We start from the raw sequence: 16,783 nt of genomic DNA on the forward strand, positions 1-16,783 counted from the left end.
CTGGGATTTTTGCTCACCGTTCTTGTGATCATTTTGACCCCACGGGGTGAGATCTTGCGTGGAGCCCCAGATCGAGGGAGATTATCAGTGGTCTTGTATGTCTTCCATTTCCTAATAATTGCTCCCACAGTTGATTTCTTCAAACCAAGCTGCTTACCTATTGCAGATTCAGTCTTCCCAGCCTGGTGCAGGTCTACAATTTTGTTTCTGGTGTCCTTTGACAGCTCTTTGGTCTTGGCCATAGTGGAGTTTGGAGTGTGACTGTTTGAGGTTGTGGACAGGTGTCTTTTATACTGATAACAAGTTCAAACAGGTGCCATTAATACAGGTAACGAGTGGAGGACAGAGGAGCCTCTTAAAGAAGAAGTTACAGGTCTGTGAGAGACAGAAATCTTGCTTGTTTGTAGGTGACCAAATACTTATTATCCACCATCATTTGCAAATAAATTCATAAAAAATCATACAATGTTATTTTCTGGATTATTTTTCTCAATTTGTCTGTCATAGTTGACGTGTACCTATGATGAAAATTACAGGCCTCTCTCATCTTTTTAAGTGGGAGAACTTGCACAATTGGTGGCTGACTAAATACTTTTTTTCCCCACTGTAGGTGAGTATGTCCTTGTAAATTCAATGTGACTGTGTGTGTCATCAAGCCCTTGGTATGATAAGGAGTAAGCTAAACTGGGCAGAATAATGGCAGGCTGAGGCGGCCTGGCTGGTGGGCAGACTGTGGCAGCTGTGATGAGGAAACACTGCTGAGAGAATGTAAACCTGCCTAAATGTGCAGGATTAGAGGGATTACTCTACGTACACACAGCACATGCAGGAACAAAAATAAGCACACGTGCTCCAATCTCCAATATATATATATTTTTAATTGTACTGACAGAAAATTATACCATTTAACAAGAGAATGTAAAACATTCCCTGTCTGACAAAGGGGGCCAGGACAGGGAAGGAACGTGTAAAAGAGGGACGGCGGGAGGGAGGGGGGACAAAGAGATGCATGCTGGGATGTCAAGATTCTTCCTGTAGAAGCCTCGTAACGCCACCTGTGGAACAGAAAGGCCAGAGCTGTTAGAAGGATACGACCTGAATAGGCTCTGTGTTTGATCACAAAACACCTAATTCATTGCTTGTTTTTACAAGAAAGTTAGGCCTAATTACTCTATCTATATTTAAATGTTTATTAACCCTTCTCCTACAATGTCCTTGGCCCTTTTTTTTTGCATGGGCTGCATCTCAATCCACTACATCCACCGATATCGCCCTTCCACATCTGCGGTGAAAGGTGGCAGCGCTAGAGTGGTGTTTGTCAGACCATGAGATGTCCCGAAAATCGGTCTTCTCACGAAAACGTCTAAAGTGTCCGAACGGTTTGGCCTACAAACTTATGAGAATTCTCACGAACAGCGTCACGGGACTCTTCTGAAGTCGGTACAGCCGATCTGCCAACTTCTCTGTAGCGACCGAACAGATTGGGTTACACACTAATCTCTCACGAACATATCGGTTGTTCTGCTCTAGGACGCCGACAAACCTCACAAAGACTTGCCTGAAGGTCCCCGGTATCAGTTTAAAATGTTTTATGTAAGTACACTACCGGTCAAAAGTTTTAGAACACCTACTCATTCAAGGGTTTTTCTTTATTTTTACTATTTTCTACATTGTAGAATAATAATGAAGACATCAAAACGATGAAATAACACATATGGAATCATGTAGTAACCAAAAAAGCGTTAAACAAATAAAAATATATTTTATATTTGAGATTCTTCAAATAGCCACCCTTTGCTTTGACGACAGCTTTGCACATCGATGCCAATTTGAATGCACAGAGATAACGTGATGAGATCCTGAGGCCCATTATGCCATTCATCCGCCGCCATCAACTCATGTTTCAGCATGATAATGCACGGCCCCATGTCGCAAGGATCTGTACACAATTCCTGGAAGCTGAAAATGTCCCAGTTCTTTCATGGCTTGCATACTCACCAGACATGTCACCTATTGAGCTTGTTTGGGATGCTCTGGATCGACGTGTACGACAGCGTGTTCTAGTTCCCGCCAATGTCCAGCAACTTCGCACAGCCATTGAAGAGGAGTGGGACAGGCCACAATCAACAGCCTGATCAACTCTATGCGAAGGAGATGTGTGTCGCGCTGCATGAGGTAAATGGCAGTCACACCAGATACTAACTGGTTTTCTGATCCACGCCCCTACCTTTTTTTTTTAAATGTATCTGTGATCAACATATGCATATCTGTATTCCCAGTTAAGTGAAATTCATAGATTAGGGCCTAATTAATTTATTTCAATTGACTGATTTCCTTATATGAACTGTAACGCAGTTAAAATCTTTGAAATGGTTGCAAGTTGCGTTTATATGTTTGTTCAGATAAAAAAATGTATACCTTAACTTATGCTTTTCATTATGATAACTTAAAGATTTTCATTAAGACAATTCATTAAGATAACCACAGTGGCGTGTATTTCAAATCCTTTTACATGTAGAGCAGGAGTATTTCTAATCCCAAAAGGCATGACACTATCTAAACATCCCCTAATTGTATTTTGTTTAACACATGTTGTACAAGCCTTCATTGGAGGTAATGGGGACCAAGACAAACATACGTGTGCTGATGGCCAAAACTGACAAAACAATCTATCTCGGCTCACTCTTTGCTGTGCAATTACTGCCACTACAGATGGAGGGTTTGCCCTCAGGGGTTGTAGTTTGGAAATGGCAGCATTGTTTACATTCCATAGGCACCGATGGGTGCGAGCTAGGTTAGGCATGGGAACAAAAACCCAAAGACCTGCACTGTACAGTTACCTCTTTCTCTGCTATCTCTGTACCAGCGATGGGGCAAAGCCACTCTGTCTGAGACTGCCTCACTGCTCTGTATAGCAAATTACAAGGTAATATAAAATATTCAGGCAGCTTGATCCTGAAAGTTTGAGTTATTGCACAAAGGGGGAAGAATGGTCACTGTATGTACCCCTAGGCTACAGATCCAATGGGGTTGTGGTTCTAAAATATTTTTAGCAATATGACCCATCTACAGCTTTTGGTCAATAAAACCTGTTTCTAACCAGCACCCACTCTTTCACAGAGAACCCATTACGAATTATCTGCGAACCATCAATGGATCCAGATCCATAATTTGGTAAATACTGGTGTAAGACACATACATACCTTTTACACGGAGGGTGTTCACTCGTCGATGTACTCGAAGGGCTCGGGGGCCTCTGGCTCCTGTTCCTCCTCCTCGATCTTTGGGCCGTGGGCGGAGACGGGCTCCACCAGCTCCTCATCTTCCTCGCTGGTGTCTTTCATGATGATGATGCCGCCGGTGTGCAGCTGGAGACAGACAGGGGACACGGACCAATGGCATGAGCGACTGTAGGCGGTTTGACCAATGACGGGAGTCTTTTCGATCTCCGGGGCCGTGTCGTGCTGTGTTAACACCCAACACCTTGTCTAACTTCCCGACTGAGCAGTACATCCATCAAACATCACCCGCCTGCCCCACAATATTGTAATATCAACTCAAGAGAACACACTGCACCTCATAATGTTTAAATCTCACCCACTCTCCACTATCAACACTGACTAGCATGCTTATGCAATAGTTGGACACATTTGACAAGGCTTCAGAGAAGGCTTATGTCTACGTAAATCTCTGAAGCCGAGAAGTGAGAGGAGAGGATCTTTAAAAACACTCCACAGACGAGGTGATGGATAACAGTGAAGGGATTTATCATGACTGCAAGAAAGAACAGGTCTTTATTCAGTCTTGGTCTGCCTGTGAGGATTTTGAGGGGATGGTTGCCTCAGTGATACTCAGTTATCACATTGCCATCGCAGTGGTTGTACTGTACATCAAGCAGCTTGGTTATCACTGTACATCAGTGTTATAGATATGGTTGTTTAAGATATGATGTGTTTCAGGTCCAGACTAAAGCATCTGGCAAGGTGAGCACTGCACTGGCTTGATTCTAACTCCTAGATTATCACTGGGCAGGTAAGCTAACACTAATCTACTCACAGACCACACTACAAGGTATTTGGAACAGTGCTCTGATTGCCTTCTATGGAAGAGGTGAAATTAAATAGTCACGATATGGAGGGACATTCTGTGGGAGGCACACCCTGACCCCGCAACAATAGATTGACTGGTCTTAAAACAATACCTCTCAAGGTCGCATATAAAAAACAAAATGTGTAATGTTTTAGAAGACCGACGAGAGCAAAGAGGCACCTGTGTCATTTGATATGACCCATGATGCATTGGTCTTAGCTTGACTTGTGTTGATTTTACACGTAACCAGATGATACTCCTCTTTATAGGAGTGGGATTACGATAAGTGTGCGGGTGACTGCATAATGCATATCTCATTTTATTTACTGTGGAAACCTGTCAACACTTTGCACGGGGCCAGAGTCCAGTGGTTTATTGGCCGGCAACGTTAAGACTCAGTGGGTGATGATAGGGGTCAGATATACGGTCCAAAACCAAACAACCAGGGGTTATAATCTTAGATTAAATTGAAATAAAAGATGGCTGATAAAAGACAGCTTCATTGTTGGACCCAGAAACACACTTAAAAAGTCACACACACACAGGCACACCAACAGTACGTACCGGTTTGAAGGGCTGGTAGCGGCACGTCTCGGGCATGTTGAGCACTTTGAGCTGGGCGGGCATCACTCTGGCTGGGTTCTCCATCAGCTGGAAGTTGGGCTCGGGCTCCTTCTTCTTCTCCTTCTCCTTCTCCTTCTCCTTCTCCTTCTCCTCATCTTTCTTCTCCTTCTCAGCCTCCTGTACCTCCTGAGAGTCCAACAAACACAAAAAATGCTAAGCGTTTCCCCCCCTCTTCTCGAGGAAAACCCATGACTCAGTGACTACAAAATGCATTGGATAATACAATAGATGTCAATGGCAATAAGCGTAAACCCAAAATAAAGTGTGCTTTTCATGTCACACGTTTCCCGACAACTGAAAAGTTTCAACTCTGGAAGATGTGTTTATCTTGAGATGGTTAATACACCTTATCTGTTGTGTTGCACTTGGTGGCCAGTGATTTGTTAGGCTATTTGCAGTGCCCCGCGCAAGACAATCTCAATGTTCAACTAACCAAACAATACAACAAACTCCCCCTCTATAAGACACTGTCTGTGTGTCGGGTCTGAGTTATTGAAGGGTACACGGTCCTGCGGGGGAGCGGCATGAAAATTAAGTTTATATTACAAGCTTCTTTGGCCTGCCTTTTGTAGTGGGTGACTTTCCGTTTCTCTGAAATGGACACACTTTCTTTTGGTCAAGTTAGTGTGGGAGAGGTGGAAAAACTATTGTTATCCATCAATAACAATAAGCCACTAGGTATAGACAACCTTGATGGGAAACTATTGAGAATGGTAGCAGACTGTACTGCCACCCCTATTTGCTATATCTTTAACCAAATCCGAAAGGCGTGTGTCCACAGGCGTGGAAGGAAGCTAAAGTAAGTCCACTGCCAAAAACAACCCAGTAAAGCACCTGTTGCTGGCTCTAACAGCCGCCCAATTAGTTTGCTGCCTCTTCTTAGTAAACTGATGGAGAGAATTGTGTTTGACCAAATACAATGCTATTTTTCAGAGAACAACTACTGACTTTCAGCATGCATACGGGCATTCAACGTGTACTGCATTGACTAAGATGACAGATGATTGGTTAAAAGAAATTGATAAAAAATTCTACGTGACCGTTTACATTTAAATTTTAGTCATTTAGCAGACGCTCTTATCCAGAGTGACTTACAGGAGCAATTAGGGTTAAGTGCCTTGCTCAAGGGCACATCGACAGATTTTTCACCTAGTCGGCTCGAGGATTAGAACCAGTGACCCTTTCGGTTACTGGCACAACGCTCTTAACCACTAAGCTACCCGTTTAGTCACGGTAATTAGGCTTCTCCAAGCTCTGATGCTGCTGATGGTCATTAGTAGCCTACCAAACATGCTAACTGCCTGGTACTCAGCACTATTGTCCCTCTAATCACTCTGACATCAATGCAAATGTATTTTGAAAATCTAATCAACCACTTCATGAGAACCCATGAGCTCTTGTTGCGCAACATTTCTATAGGCTATGCAATTGCGCGAGAAAACAGAGTGATGGCCTCTATTAAAAAGAGGAGGATCCCATCAGCTTTCTATAGGCTAGGCCTACTATATTTATTTCTCAACTTTCCTAATATTAAGCACATTGCTTATCTTTACAACAGGAGTATAGCCTACCTGGCTGGTATGAAAATGAATCATGGGAAAAGCATCCTCCATTCGCTATTTAAGTGCATAGATTACATTTATTTTTTCCCGCTGCCTTTTTCGAGACAGGTGCATGATAATGGTCCATTCTAAATCAAAACAAATTTCACACATATTATTTAGTATATGTAAAGAGAAGATTAAATCAACAATAGTCTGATGGGTGACAATATTAGCCTATCACTTGTGAATTATATATTATCACTTGTGAATGATGCCCAGCATAAGGCAAGAAACAAATGCTTTTTTTTTGCATTACTTTTTCGATTAGTCGCACACCTCATGTAGCCTAGCCCATAGGCCTATATGTTTTGATAAGTGGCCAAATAACTTCTTTAAAATTAAGCACATGAATCAGCGTTACAAGGTGTGTAGAGCCTAACTGGCATACATAAGCAGCGCGTGAGTTTCAAGTTTGGGGAAGATAATTTTCACCATAAGAATGCACCTTTATAATAAAAGCATTACATTCATAATCGCATTTGTGATCACTTTTGATAATGATGTTTTCCCGATAATGTAACATTCGTGCTTATAGCCTACTGCCATGCGCGCATTGCGGCGCTTATAATGTGAAGAAATAGCTGAATAGTTAATCAACATTTAAAGCTAAACGTTCTGATCTGTTGAGTCAGCCACATTGCGTAAAACATTTTTGGGATGCTAGTGGTTGTGTTAATTTGGGATCCATTGCATCCCACAACTGTCCCACACTATGTTTGGAATATTTATTTCTCGCACAGAATAGGTCACAGTAGATTGACATAGGCTAGTGCTTTTGCTGTTCGTTAGGCCTACTCATCTTGTTGGCTGACGAAAAGTAAATGTGGACAGTTCTTCCATTATCTTCAATATGCACCTCGGAATTGGATAAGGACGTGCGCGGTTGCGTCTCCCCGATGTGTCTGTCTTCACTTGTAGCCTGTGAGAAAGACCTGATCACGTGATGGAGAGCGATGTGAGTGAGAGGTGCTTCAGAGCGCACAGCACTCAAGGAGAAGGGCACAACACAGCACTCCGGGCCAAGGGCACAACGGCCACTGGCCGCAAAAGGCATGGATTTTTTTAGGGTGCATTACGGCCACACAAAGGGGATGCCGCCGTGAAATTCGAGGCATTATCAAGTGCTTGTCAAAACATATAGCCCAACGTTTATAGAACAACTAAAGTTACATTAATAACTCTAAATTAAGCATATAGGAGTACCTTTTTCTTTGTTAACCGCTCAACACAGAATAGCCGCATGTGGCACACACCCTCAAACCGTTTGGAGAAATGATCCTTTCTATTTTATTCAGCTTTGTTCAATTGTATTCTTCATACTATAAAATAATGCCATGGAATTATAAGCAAATCTTGTCTGCTAAATTAACTAGTGTAGCCCACAGCCATTTGGCATAGCCAGATCAGGACCTAACATAAGGACAACTCAGAGTATCCTATTCTGTTCTTCTGAAATAGACTACAGTTTCTTCATATCATGCTTCTTTAGATCTGTCTAAAATAAATAATGGATTTATTGTGAAGATGTAGGCTATATTACAAGGACTTATTATACTTTTTTAAATGTAGAGGTTCCAAAGGTCTGCATCAGTGGCTTGTAGGCCGTGTGTGGAAGCCAGGAGATGCTAAATGTGTTTATGTTAATTAACGTCAATTACCTTGAGACTGACAGTTATTTGCTTAACAATCACCAGCTGACTAAATTTCGTGACCGCCACAGCCCTAGTTGTGCATAAAGGGTGTAACCATTGAGCAAATTGAGGAAGCAAAACTCCTAGGTATAACATTGGATGGTCAATTATCATGGTCAAGTCATATTGACAAAGTTGTTGTGAAGATGGGGAGGAGTATGTCTTATCAAAAGATGTTCTGCGCTTTTGACACAAAAATCAATTGTACTAGATGTTAAGGCTCTGGTCTTGTCCCATTTTGATTACTGTCTGGAAATATGGTCAAGTGCAGCAAAGAAAGACCTAGCAAAGCTGCAGCTGGCTCAAAACAGAGCAGCACACCTTGCCCTTAACAGCACACACAGAACTAACAACATTCATGCCAGTCTTTTCTGGTTGACGAGAGATTAACTGCTTCTCTTCTAGTTTTCATGAGAAATATTACTGTAATGAATATTCCAAATTGTCTGCATAATCAAATAACATTCATCTCAGACACCCATTCATGTCCCACAAGACATGCCACCAGGGGTCTCTTCACAGTCCCCAAGTCCAAACAGAATTCATGGAAACGCACAGTATTATATAGAGCCATGATCGTATGGAACTTCCTTCCATCTCCAATTACTCAACAAAACAGCTAAATTACCTTTAAAAAACAGATTAAACATCTCATGGAATGGCAGGGACTGAGGGGACACAAACACATGCACACACAGACACACAATATTTTTACATTTACGTCATTTAGCAGACGCTCTTATCCAGAGCGACTTACAGTTAGTGAGTGCATACATTATATATATATATATATATACTTTTTTTTTTTTATACTGGCCCCCCGTGGGAATCGAACACACAACCCTGGCGTTGCAAACGCCATGCTCTACCAACTGAGCTACATCCCTTCCGGAAATTCCCTCCCCTACCCTGGACGACGCTGGGCCAATTGTGCGCCACCCCATGGGTCTCCCGGTCGCGGCCGGCTACGACAGAGCCTGGATTCGAACCAGGATCTCTAGTGGCACAGCTAGCACTGCAATGCAGTGCCTTAGACCACTGCGCCACTCGGGAGACGCATTGTTTGTATAATTTTTTTGTTGTATTGTTTGTATATCGTATTTCACATTTGTGTGACTGTCCTTGTCTATCAGTGTTTTGTTACTTGTCATGTTTTGCATTTTTGTGGACCCCAGGAAGAGTAGCTGATGCTTCCGCAAAAGCTAAATGGGGATCCAAATAAACAAACAAATAAACCTTGCGGCACTTACCTATCAGAGCCTGGCCTGGCATTCTATGTCTGCCCTCCCTGTGTTACCTATCCTTGCCTATCATCCATTCCCTGCCCTATACCACCCATGTGTGGAGCCGGCTGCTACCAGGAAGCCCTGCACCATCTGACGCTAGGCTGAAAACTGGACCATAGCGGTGCAATGACTCATATCAGCATGCCTGTTTGTCTATGTGTGTGTGTTAACTGCAGAACAAACACTCCCATACAGTGTTTGTGTGAGAAAATGACAAAGTAGTAACCAAAAAAGTGTTAAATAAATCAAAATATATTTTATATTTGAGATTCTTCAAAGTAGCCACCCTTTGCCGAGCAATGGACATTAGACCGGTGGAAATCTGTCCTTTGGTCTGGAGTCCAAATTGGAGATTTTTTGTTCCAACCGCTGTGTCTTTGTGAGACGCAGTGTAGGTGAGCGGATGATCTCCGCATGTGTAGTTCCCACCGTGAAGCATGGAGGAGGTGGTGTGATGGTGCTTTTCTGGTGACACTGTCAGTGATTTATTTAGAATTCAAGGCACACTTAACCAGCATGGCAACCACAGCATTCTGCAGCGATACACCATTCCATCTGGTTTGGGCTTAGTGGGACTATCATTTGTTTTCCAACAGGACAATGACCCAACACACCTCCAGGCTGTGTAAGGGCTATTTGACCAAGGAGAGTGATGAGTGCTGCATCAGATGACCTGGCCTCCACAATCCCCCAACCTCATCCCAATTGAGATGGTTTGGGATGAGTCGGACCGCAGAGTGAAGGAAAAGCAGCCAACAAGTGCTCAGCATATGTGGGAACTCCTTCAAGACTGTTGGAAAAGCATTCCAGGTGAAGCTGGTTGAGAGAATGCCAAGAGTGTGCAAAGCTGTCATCAAGGCAAAGGGTGGCTATTTGAATCTCAAATACAAAATATATTTTGATATGTTTAACACTTTTTTGGTTACTACATGTTTCCATATGTGTTATTTCATAGTTTTGATGTCTTCACTATTATTCTACAATGTAGAAAATATTTAAAATAAAGAAAAACCCTTGAATGAGTAGGTGTGTCCAAACTTTTGACTGGTACTGTATATATTTTTCGTTACTCTACATTGTTGGAAAAGGACCTGCAAGTAAGCGTGTTAGTCTACACCTGTTGTTTATGAAGCATGTGACAAATAATTTGATTTGTTTGGTGTGTTCCAGCTGAGTGCTTCATGGGTGAGTTGGTAACATCTGTGGAGAGAGGGGCTGTGGGACCCTGCCAAGGCTGAGAGCTAGCTGGTCCTTAAAGGGATAGTTCCCTCATTTCATATTTCATGATAACTGCTACTTTAAAGGAATAGTTCACTCACATTTCAATTTATAGTTTTCTTACCTTTGAAATGGTCTTCTCTGCAGTAGTCTATGTGCCTGGTAATGACTTCTGAGGTAAGAAATCAATAAGCAGTTTATGGATTTGGAGTGAACTACCCCTTTAAAGGAGGCTGCAGAGCCCTGGTACCGGGCCCAAAACGTTTGACTGTTGTTCAGGTCTGTGAACCATTAACACCTCACTATCAATATGAACAGAGCTCTGTTTGGGACGGGGGCTACAGGATTCTTGCTTGAGGATGGTTGAAAACATCTACATAGAAACTAAGACTTAATTTGAAGTAAAAAAAACAACAAACACAAATAGAAAGTGGGGCTGGCTGTCGTAAAAGGACGGGTTTTGTTTTCACACACTCACCACTTCCATCTTTTCCTCCTCCTTCTCCTTCTTCTCCTTCTCCTTTTCCTTCTTCTTAGCTTTGGCTGTGATGGAGAGAACCGCAGTAGACACCTATCATGGAGAAAGAGGGAGTGAGAGACAATAAACAACAATACTTCAGGCAATGAGCCCAATCACAAAACTTCTTAGAATGCATGAACAACAAAATAGCCCGTTTTTTTATTACGTTATTGAAGTGAACCTAGGTTCTAAAATGAAACAAAACTTGGGCACTAGACTGAGCAGACTGAGAACATGGCAATGAAATGAAAATTATGAGAAAGCGTTCAAAAGGGACACTAATAACAAAACCCTCCAAGAAATTGATGACAGCTGAGGACACTTCATTCAGAATGACAACCGCGATATGACTTCAATCGATCAAAACAAGGTGACATTCTTTTGCCGTTAGGGGACTCACCTTCTCCTTCTCTTTCTCCTTGGGCACCTCCAAGGCCGGAGGGTAGGCAAAGGTGGAGGGCTTACAGTTGGAGCGGTACTGTACCTTGGGCATCTGGATAGGGGGGAAGAGTGTGGTCAAACACCAATAAAAAGCAATGGTTGTAATGTCCAACCCAGCACCCTATGAAAAGGGATGTCCCGTTTGACTTATTCATAGGCTGGCTTGACAACAAGAAACGCTGAAAACACCACATTCCTTTGGCCACATTGATACTAATACCACTCAGAATGTAATTATTATTATTACTTTTTTTTTTACTGTTGGTGAGCATAGTAGTTACGGTGCATGGTATGTACGCATGTATATGAGCACATTGAGCGTTGTATCTGAAATGCGTTTTCATGGAAAGTCAGTTGTAAATAATACAAATCATTTATTTCACTGGAACAAAATAGTATAACGCCTACTCACTTGTAGTCAATTGATAATGCCAACAGGAAATCAATGTGTTAACATTTCCCGTCAAATTCTAAAACAGCACCGTATAGGGAGCCAACACTGACCAGAGAGGCTTTCATTTAGTTTAATGTTATGTCATAACTCACTTCTGTTCTCTGCAGGGTGGTGTTAAGTATGAGGGGGAAGTTGAACATAAAGTGCGATAAAAGGCTGGCATGGAATGGCATGACTGCAGTAGGGTGGCACAATATGAGTGCTGGTAAACAACAATGTCTTCTCCTGTAGGCGCACAAAGCCACCGGGCACAACTGCTGATCTGGGCAACTGCTAAGGCTGGAACTTAAGTATTCACACCCCTGAGTGAATACTTTGTAGAGGGACCTTTGGCATCGATTACAGCTGTGAGTCTTTCTGGGTAAGTCTCTAAGAGCTTTCCACACATGGATTGTGCAACATTTTCCCATTCTTTTTATCACAATTTTTCAAGCTCTGTTAAATTGGTTGTTGATCATTGCTGGACAACCATTTTCAGGTCTTGCCATAGATTCCCAAGTAGATTTAAGTCAAAACTGTAACTCCTACACTTAAAAACATTCACTGTCTTCCATTATTGTCCATAGCATGATGCAGCCACCACTATGCTTGAAAATATGGAGAGTGGTACTCAGTAATGTGTTGTGCTGGATTTGCCCCAAACATAACACTTTGTATTCAGGACAGAAATGTAATTGCTTTGGCAAAATGTTTGTAGTATTACTTTACTGCCTTATTGCAAACAGGATGCATGTTTTGGAATATTTTATTCTTTACAGGCTTCCTTCTTTTCATTCTGTCAATTAGGTTAGTATTGTGGAGTAACTACAATGTTGTTGATCCATCCTCAGTTTTCTCCTATCAAAGCCATTAAACTCTAACTGAGTTAGGAAGGCTGCCTGTATCTTTGTAGTGACTTGATACACCATCCAAAGTGTAATTAATAACTTCACCATGCTCACAGTGATATTCAAAATTTGTTTTACCCATCTACCAACGGGTGCCCTTCTTTGCGAGGCATTGGAAAACCTCCCTAGTCTTTGTGGTTGAATCTGAAATTCACTGCTCGACTGAGGGACCTTACAGATAATTGTACGTGTGGGGTAAAGAGCTGAGGTAGTCGTTCAAAAATCATGTTAAACACTATTGCACACAGAGTGAGTCCTTGCAACTTACTATGTGACTTGTTAAGCATATTTTTACTCCTGAACTTATTTAGGCTTCCCAAAACAAAGGGGTCGAATGCTTATTTACTCAGGACATTTCAGCTTTTCATTTTTAATTAATTTATAAACATTTTCAAAAACATAATTCCACTTTGACATTATGGGGTATTGTGTGTAGGCCAGTGACCAAAAATCGCGATTTAATACATTTTAAATTCAGGCTGTAACACAACAAAATGTGGGAAAAGTCAAGGGGTGTGAATACTTTCTGAAGGAACTGTATGTGAAGCTGAGGGGCAGAAAATGGTTTGTAACTCCATTAAGCCCAGTGTCCCAGCCCAGGTCCTGTTTTGGGGGACCGGGGTCCCCCCCATGGACATTTTTATGTAAAAGGACTGAGAAGCTCAGTTCTGGTGACTTTTTAAAAGGACATTCTACTCCAAAATTAATGAAAATAAAATTATGCTGACACCATCTAAAATATAATTTCCACCTCCAGGAATGAGCCAAATAACATATTGTAGGGATGTAACGATTCACCGATACACATCGGTCCCAGATTCAAATGTTTAAGATACGACTGCGGACCCCAAACCGATCCAAATGTAGCATGCATCAGTCAGAAAATCGATTCAAACGTTACGAATCACTGATTCACAATAAATGTTTGCTCATATGACATTCTTTCTACCTTCCGAAAATACCTCATATTTTGTGACAACTGACGTCCTCTCCTTCAGTGTCGAACTAAGCATGTAACTGTGTTGACAGTCATTGATCTACAAATAATTTAACATGCCGAACAACCCCAGGGAATATCAGTAGCCTAGTCAAACTGCGCACTGTGCCCAGCTTCGTGCACTGACCAACGCAAGGTAGGCATCCTGTTCCAGATCTGGCACATTCAATACAATATTAGGCTTTATTAGTTGAGTGACAACCTATGTAATTTGCTAGGTTATTGTTATCTATGCGCTGAAGAGAAAATGTGTTTCACTGGAATAAAAAGTAAGCTACAGGAGAACTCTCATCTGGCTATACATGCTACCTGATGAACGGGGCTTACAATATATTTCATTATGATTGTACAGGTTCACCATCAGCAAATGTTTTGGTAGTTTTGCTTTAACAATCAGTGTATATGGTCATTTTTAGATATACAGGGTCAAGTTGATAATTTCATAACGAGGACAACAATCCCTTTGTGAGACGCACCGCATGGCCAAAGCTGGAGGAGAAAATAAGCTCACTAAAAACTTCCAAACGGTCAAAACCATTCGATTTCGGGTTGGGGGTGAAATTCAAAGATGTGCTTATACATTCATTGGCTATGTCATAGCTAAATTTGTCAACTATAAATATTGATACATTACTAGCTCAAATACTTAATCTACAAAAATGACAAGTTAATTAGTGGGGAATGTTGATTTCAGAACCTAAGTGAGGGGACAAAAAACAGGCTACATTGCCCCAACTAGTCTGATATTGGTAGTGGGGTGGTAGATGCCTAGTCGCTCTTATGTCTCAGATCAGGTGCCTATATAGTACATACACCATAGATATACATAATTTACACACACACACACACACACACACACACACACACACACACGTACATCATTTACACACACACACACCACACAGAAGTCAGCTTACACAGATCCAGCTCAGAGGCCCAGCTCATGAGCTCCATCGGCAGAAGATTTTAATTTAGAAAGGAAAATGAATGTGTTTACACGTTATCGTATCTCATCGACTCTTTCTCTAATCAAACTGAATCATTTCAAGCTAAAAGGTATCGTTCCTGTATCGTATCGGAGCCCATGTATCTAGATACGCATTGAATTGTCTTGAAAGGGCAAGATGCTAATCCCTAACATATTGACAAAATTATTATTTAAAAAAATATAGCCTATGCATGGTCCATATTATCAAGCATGCTATTAGCAATAAGCATTATCACCTATAGCCCAAATGCTGCAGCATAGTGGCTATAAATAGGCTGAAGCATGAGGTTATCCATCTGCATTTACCCTATTGGGACTAATCATTAGTCGAGTCCTAAGTCGGGTCAGATACCCACGGTTCCCTGCGGGTGAGCCGCAAAAAAATCAGCTGCTGGTGGCTCGCGGTTCAGAACAATTACGTTGCGGGTCGTAAACATTTGAAAAAACCCAGGAGCTTGTTGCGTTGCATTGTGTTGCGAATTCCATTCTGTGAGCGGCGAGGCAGACATAACGCAACAAGCCGCGCGTTAATTGAAAGTGTGTGGAGCTAGAAACTGTACCTTATTTGTGTGGTGCTAAATCGTTCTAATTTGTCCACAAGCAGAGCTTATGTTCCCTCTCCCCACGTGATAATACGACACGTCGCCAGGTTTACCTTCCCTGGATAGCCTAGTTCACGCGAAAATGGCTAACTAGGCCTAACCGGAGAAATAAAAAGAACAATAGGCTACAACACCATCGTGGAAACAGGTGCTACTCGAGTGAAAAGCCCAGATTGGGAGAACAACAATGCGTTAGATGCATACACAGCCTGCACAAAGTGCAAGCAGGCAGGCCTATTTGTTTTCGATAATTCAGTTAGTTATCAGTTAATTATTACATTAATTCAGGATTTCGTTCATTAGACCATACGCAGTCCATTTAAAGTGTAAACTGGTACTGCTGGTAAAAGTTTGAGTAGCCTACTGCAAAGAACAAAAGTATAAATGCAACATGCAACAATTTAAAATATTTTACCCTAATCTATGGAGTTCACATGACTGGGAATACAGATATGCATCGGTTGGTCACAGATACCAACAACAACAACAAAAAGTAGGGGCGTGGATCAGAAAACCAGTCAGTATCTGGTGTGAGCACCATTTGCCTCATGCAGCGCGACACATTTCCTTCGCATAGAGTTGATCAGGCTGTTGATTGTGGCCTGTGGAATGTTGTCCCACTCCTCTTCAACGGATGTGTGAAGTTGCTGGATATTGGCGGAAACTGGAAACCACTGTCGTACACGTCGATCCAGAGAATCCCACAAATTCCCAGTGGGTAACATGTCTGGTGAGTATGCGAGCCATGGAAATACTGAAAATGTTTGAGCTTTGGGTACAGATCCTTCTGACATGGGGACGTGCATTATCATGCTAAAACTTGAGGTAATGGCGCCAGATGAATGGCACGACAATGGGCCTCAGGATCTCGTCACAGTATCTCTGTGAATTAAAATTGCCATCGATAAAATGAAATTGTATTTGTTGTCCGTAGCTTTGCCTGCACATACCATAACCTCACCGCCACCATGGGGCACTCTGTTCATAACGTTGACACCAGCAAACCGCTTGTCCACACAACGCCATACATGCTGTTTGCCATCTGCCCGGTACAGTTGAAACTGGGATTAATCCGTGAAAGCAAACTTCTCCGGCGTGCCAATGGCCATCTACGGTGAGCATTTGCCCACTGAAGTCGGTTACAACGCCTAACTGTAGTAAGGTCAAGACCCTGGTGAGGACGACGAGCACGCAGATGAGCTTCCCTGAGATAGTTTCTGACAGTGTGTGCAGAAATACAGTACCAGTCAAAAGTTTGGACACACCTACTCATTCAAAGGTTTTTCTTTATTTTTACTATTTTCTACGTTGTAGAATAATAGTGAAGACATCAAAACTATGAAATAACACATATGGAATCATGTACTAACCAAACAAGTGTT

The 16,783-nt window shown here is 42.0% G+C and overlaps 1 protein-coding gene across 1 annotated transcript in view; it reads right to left on the reverse strand.

Moving 5' to 3' along the window:
* Positions 1-858: 858 nt before the first annotated feature.
* Positions 859-16,783, reverse strand: part of LOC121533768 (26S proteasome non-ATPase regulatory subunit 1) — a 115,963-nt gene continuing 100,038 nt past the window's right edge. The window contains exons 21-25 of the mRNA XM_041839992.2: positions 11,433-11,525; positions 10,991-11,083; positions 4,654-4,839; positions 3,204-3,368; positions 859-1,055 (exon numbers count right to left, since the gene is read on the reverse strand). Coding sequence (XP_041695926.2) covers positions 3,222-3,368; positions 4,654-4,839; positions 10,991-11,083; positions 11,433-11,525 — 519 coding nt within the window. The 3' untranslated portion in view covers positions 859-1,055; positions 3,204-3,221. The remainder of the gene's footprint in view (positions 1,056-3,203; positions 3,369-4,653; positions 4,840-10,990; positions 11,084-11,432; positions 11,526-16,783) is intronic.

This window comes from Coregonus clupeaformis, chromosome 20, assembly GCF_020615455.1.
Source record: "Coregonus clupeaformis isolate EN_2021a chromosome 20, ASM2061545v1, whole genome shotgun sequence".
Classification (NCBI taxonomy): Eukaryota; Metazoa; Chordata; class Actinopteri; order Salmoniformes; family Salmonidae; genus Coregonus; species Coregonus clupeaformis.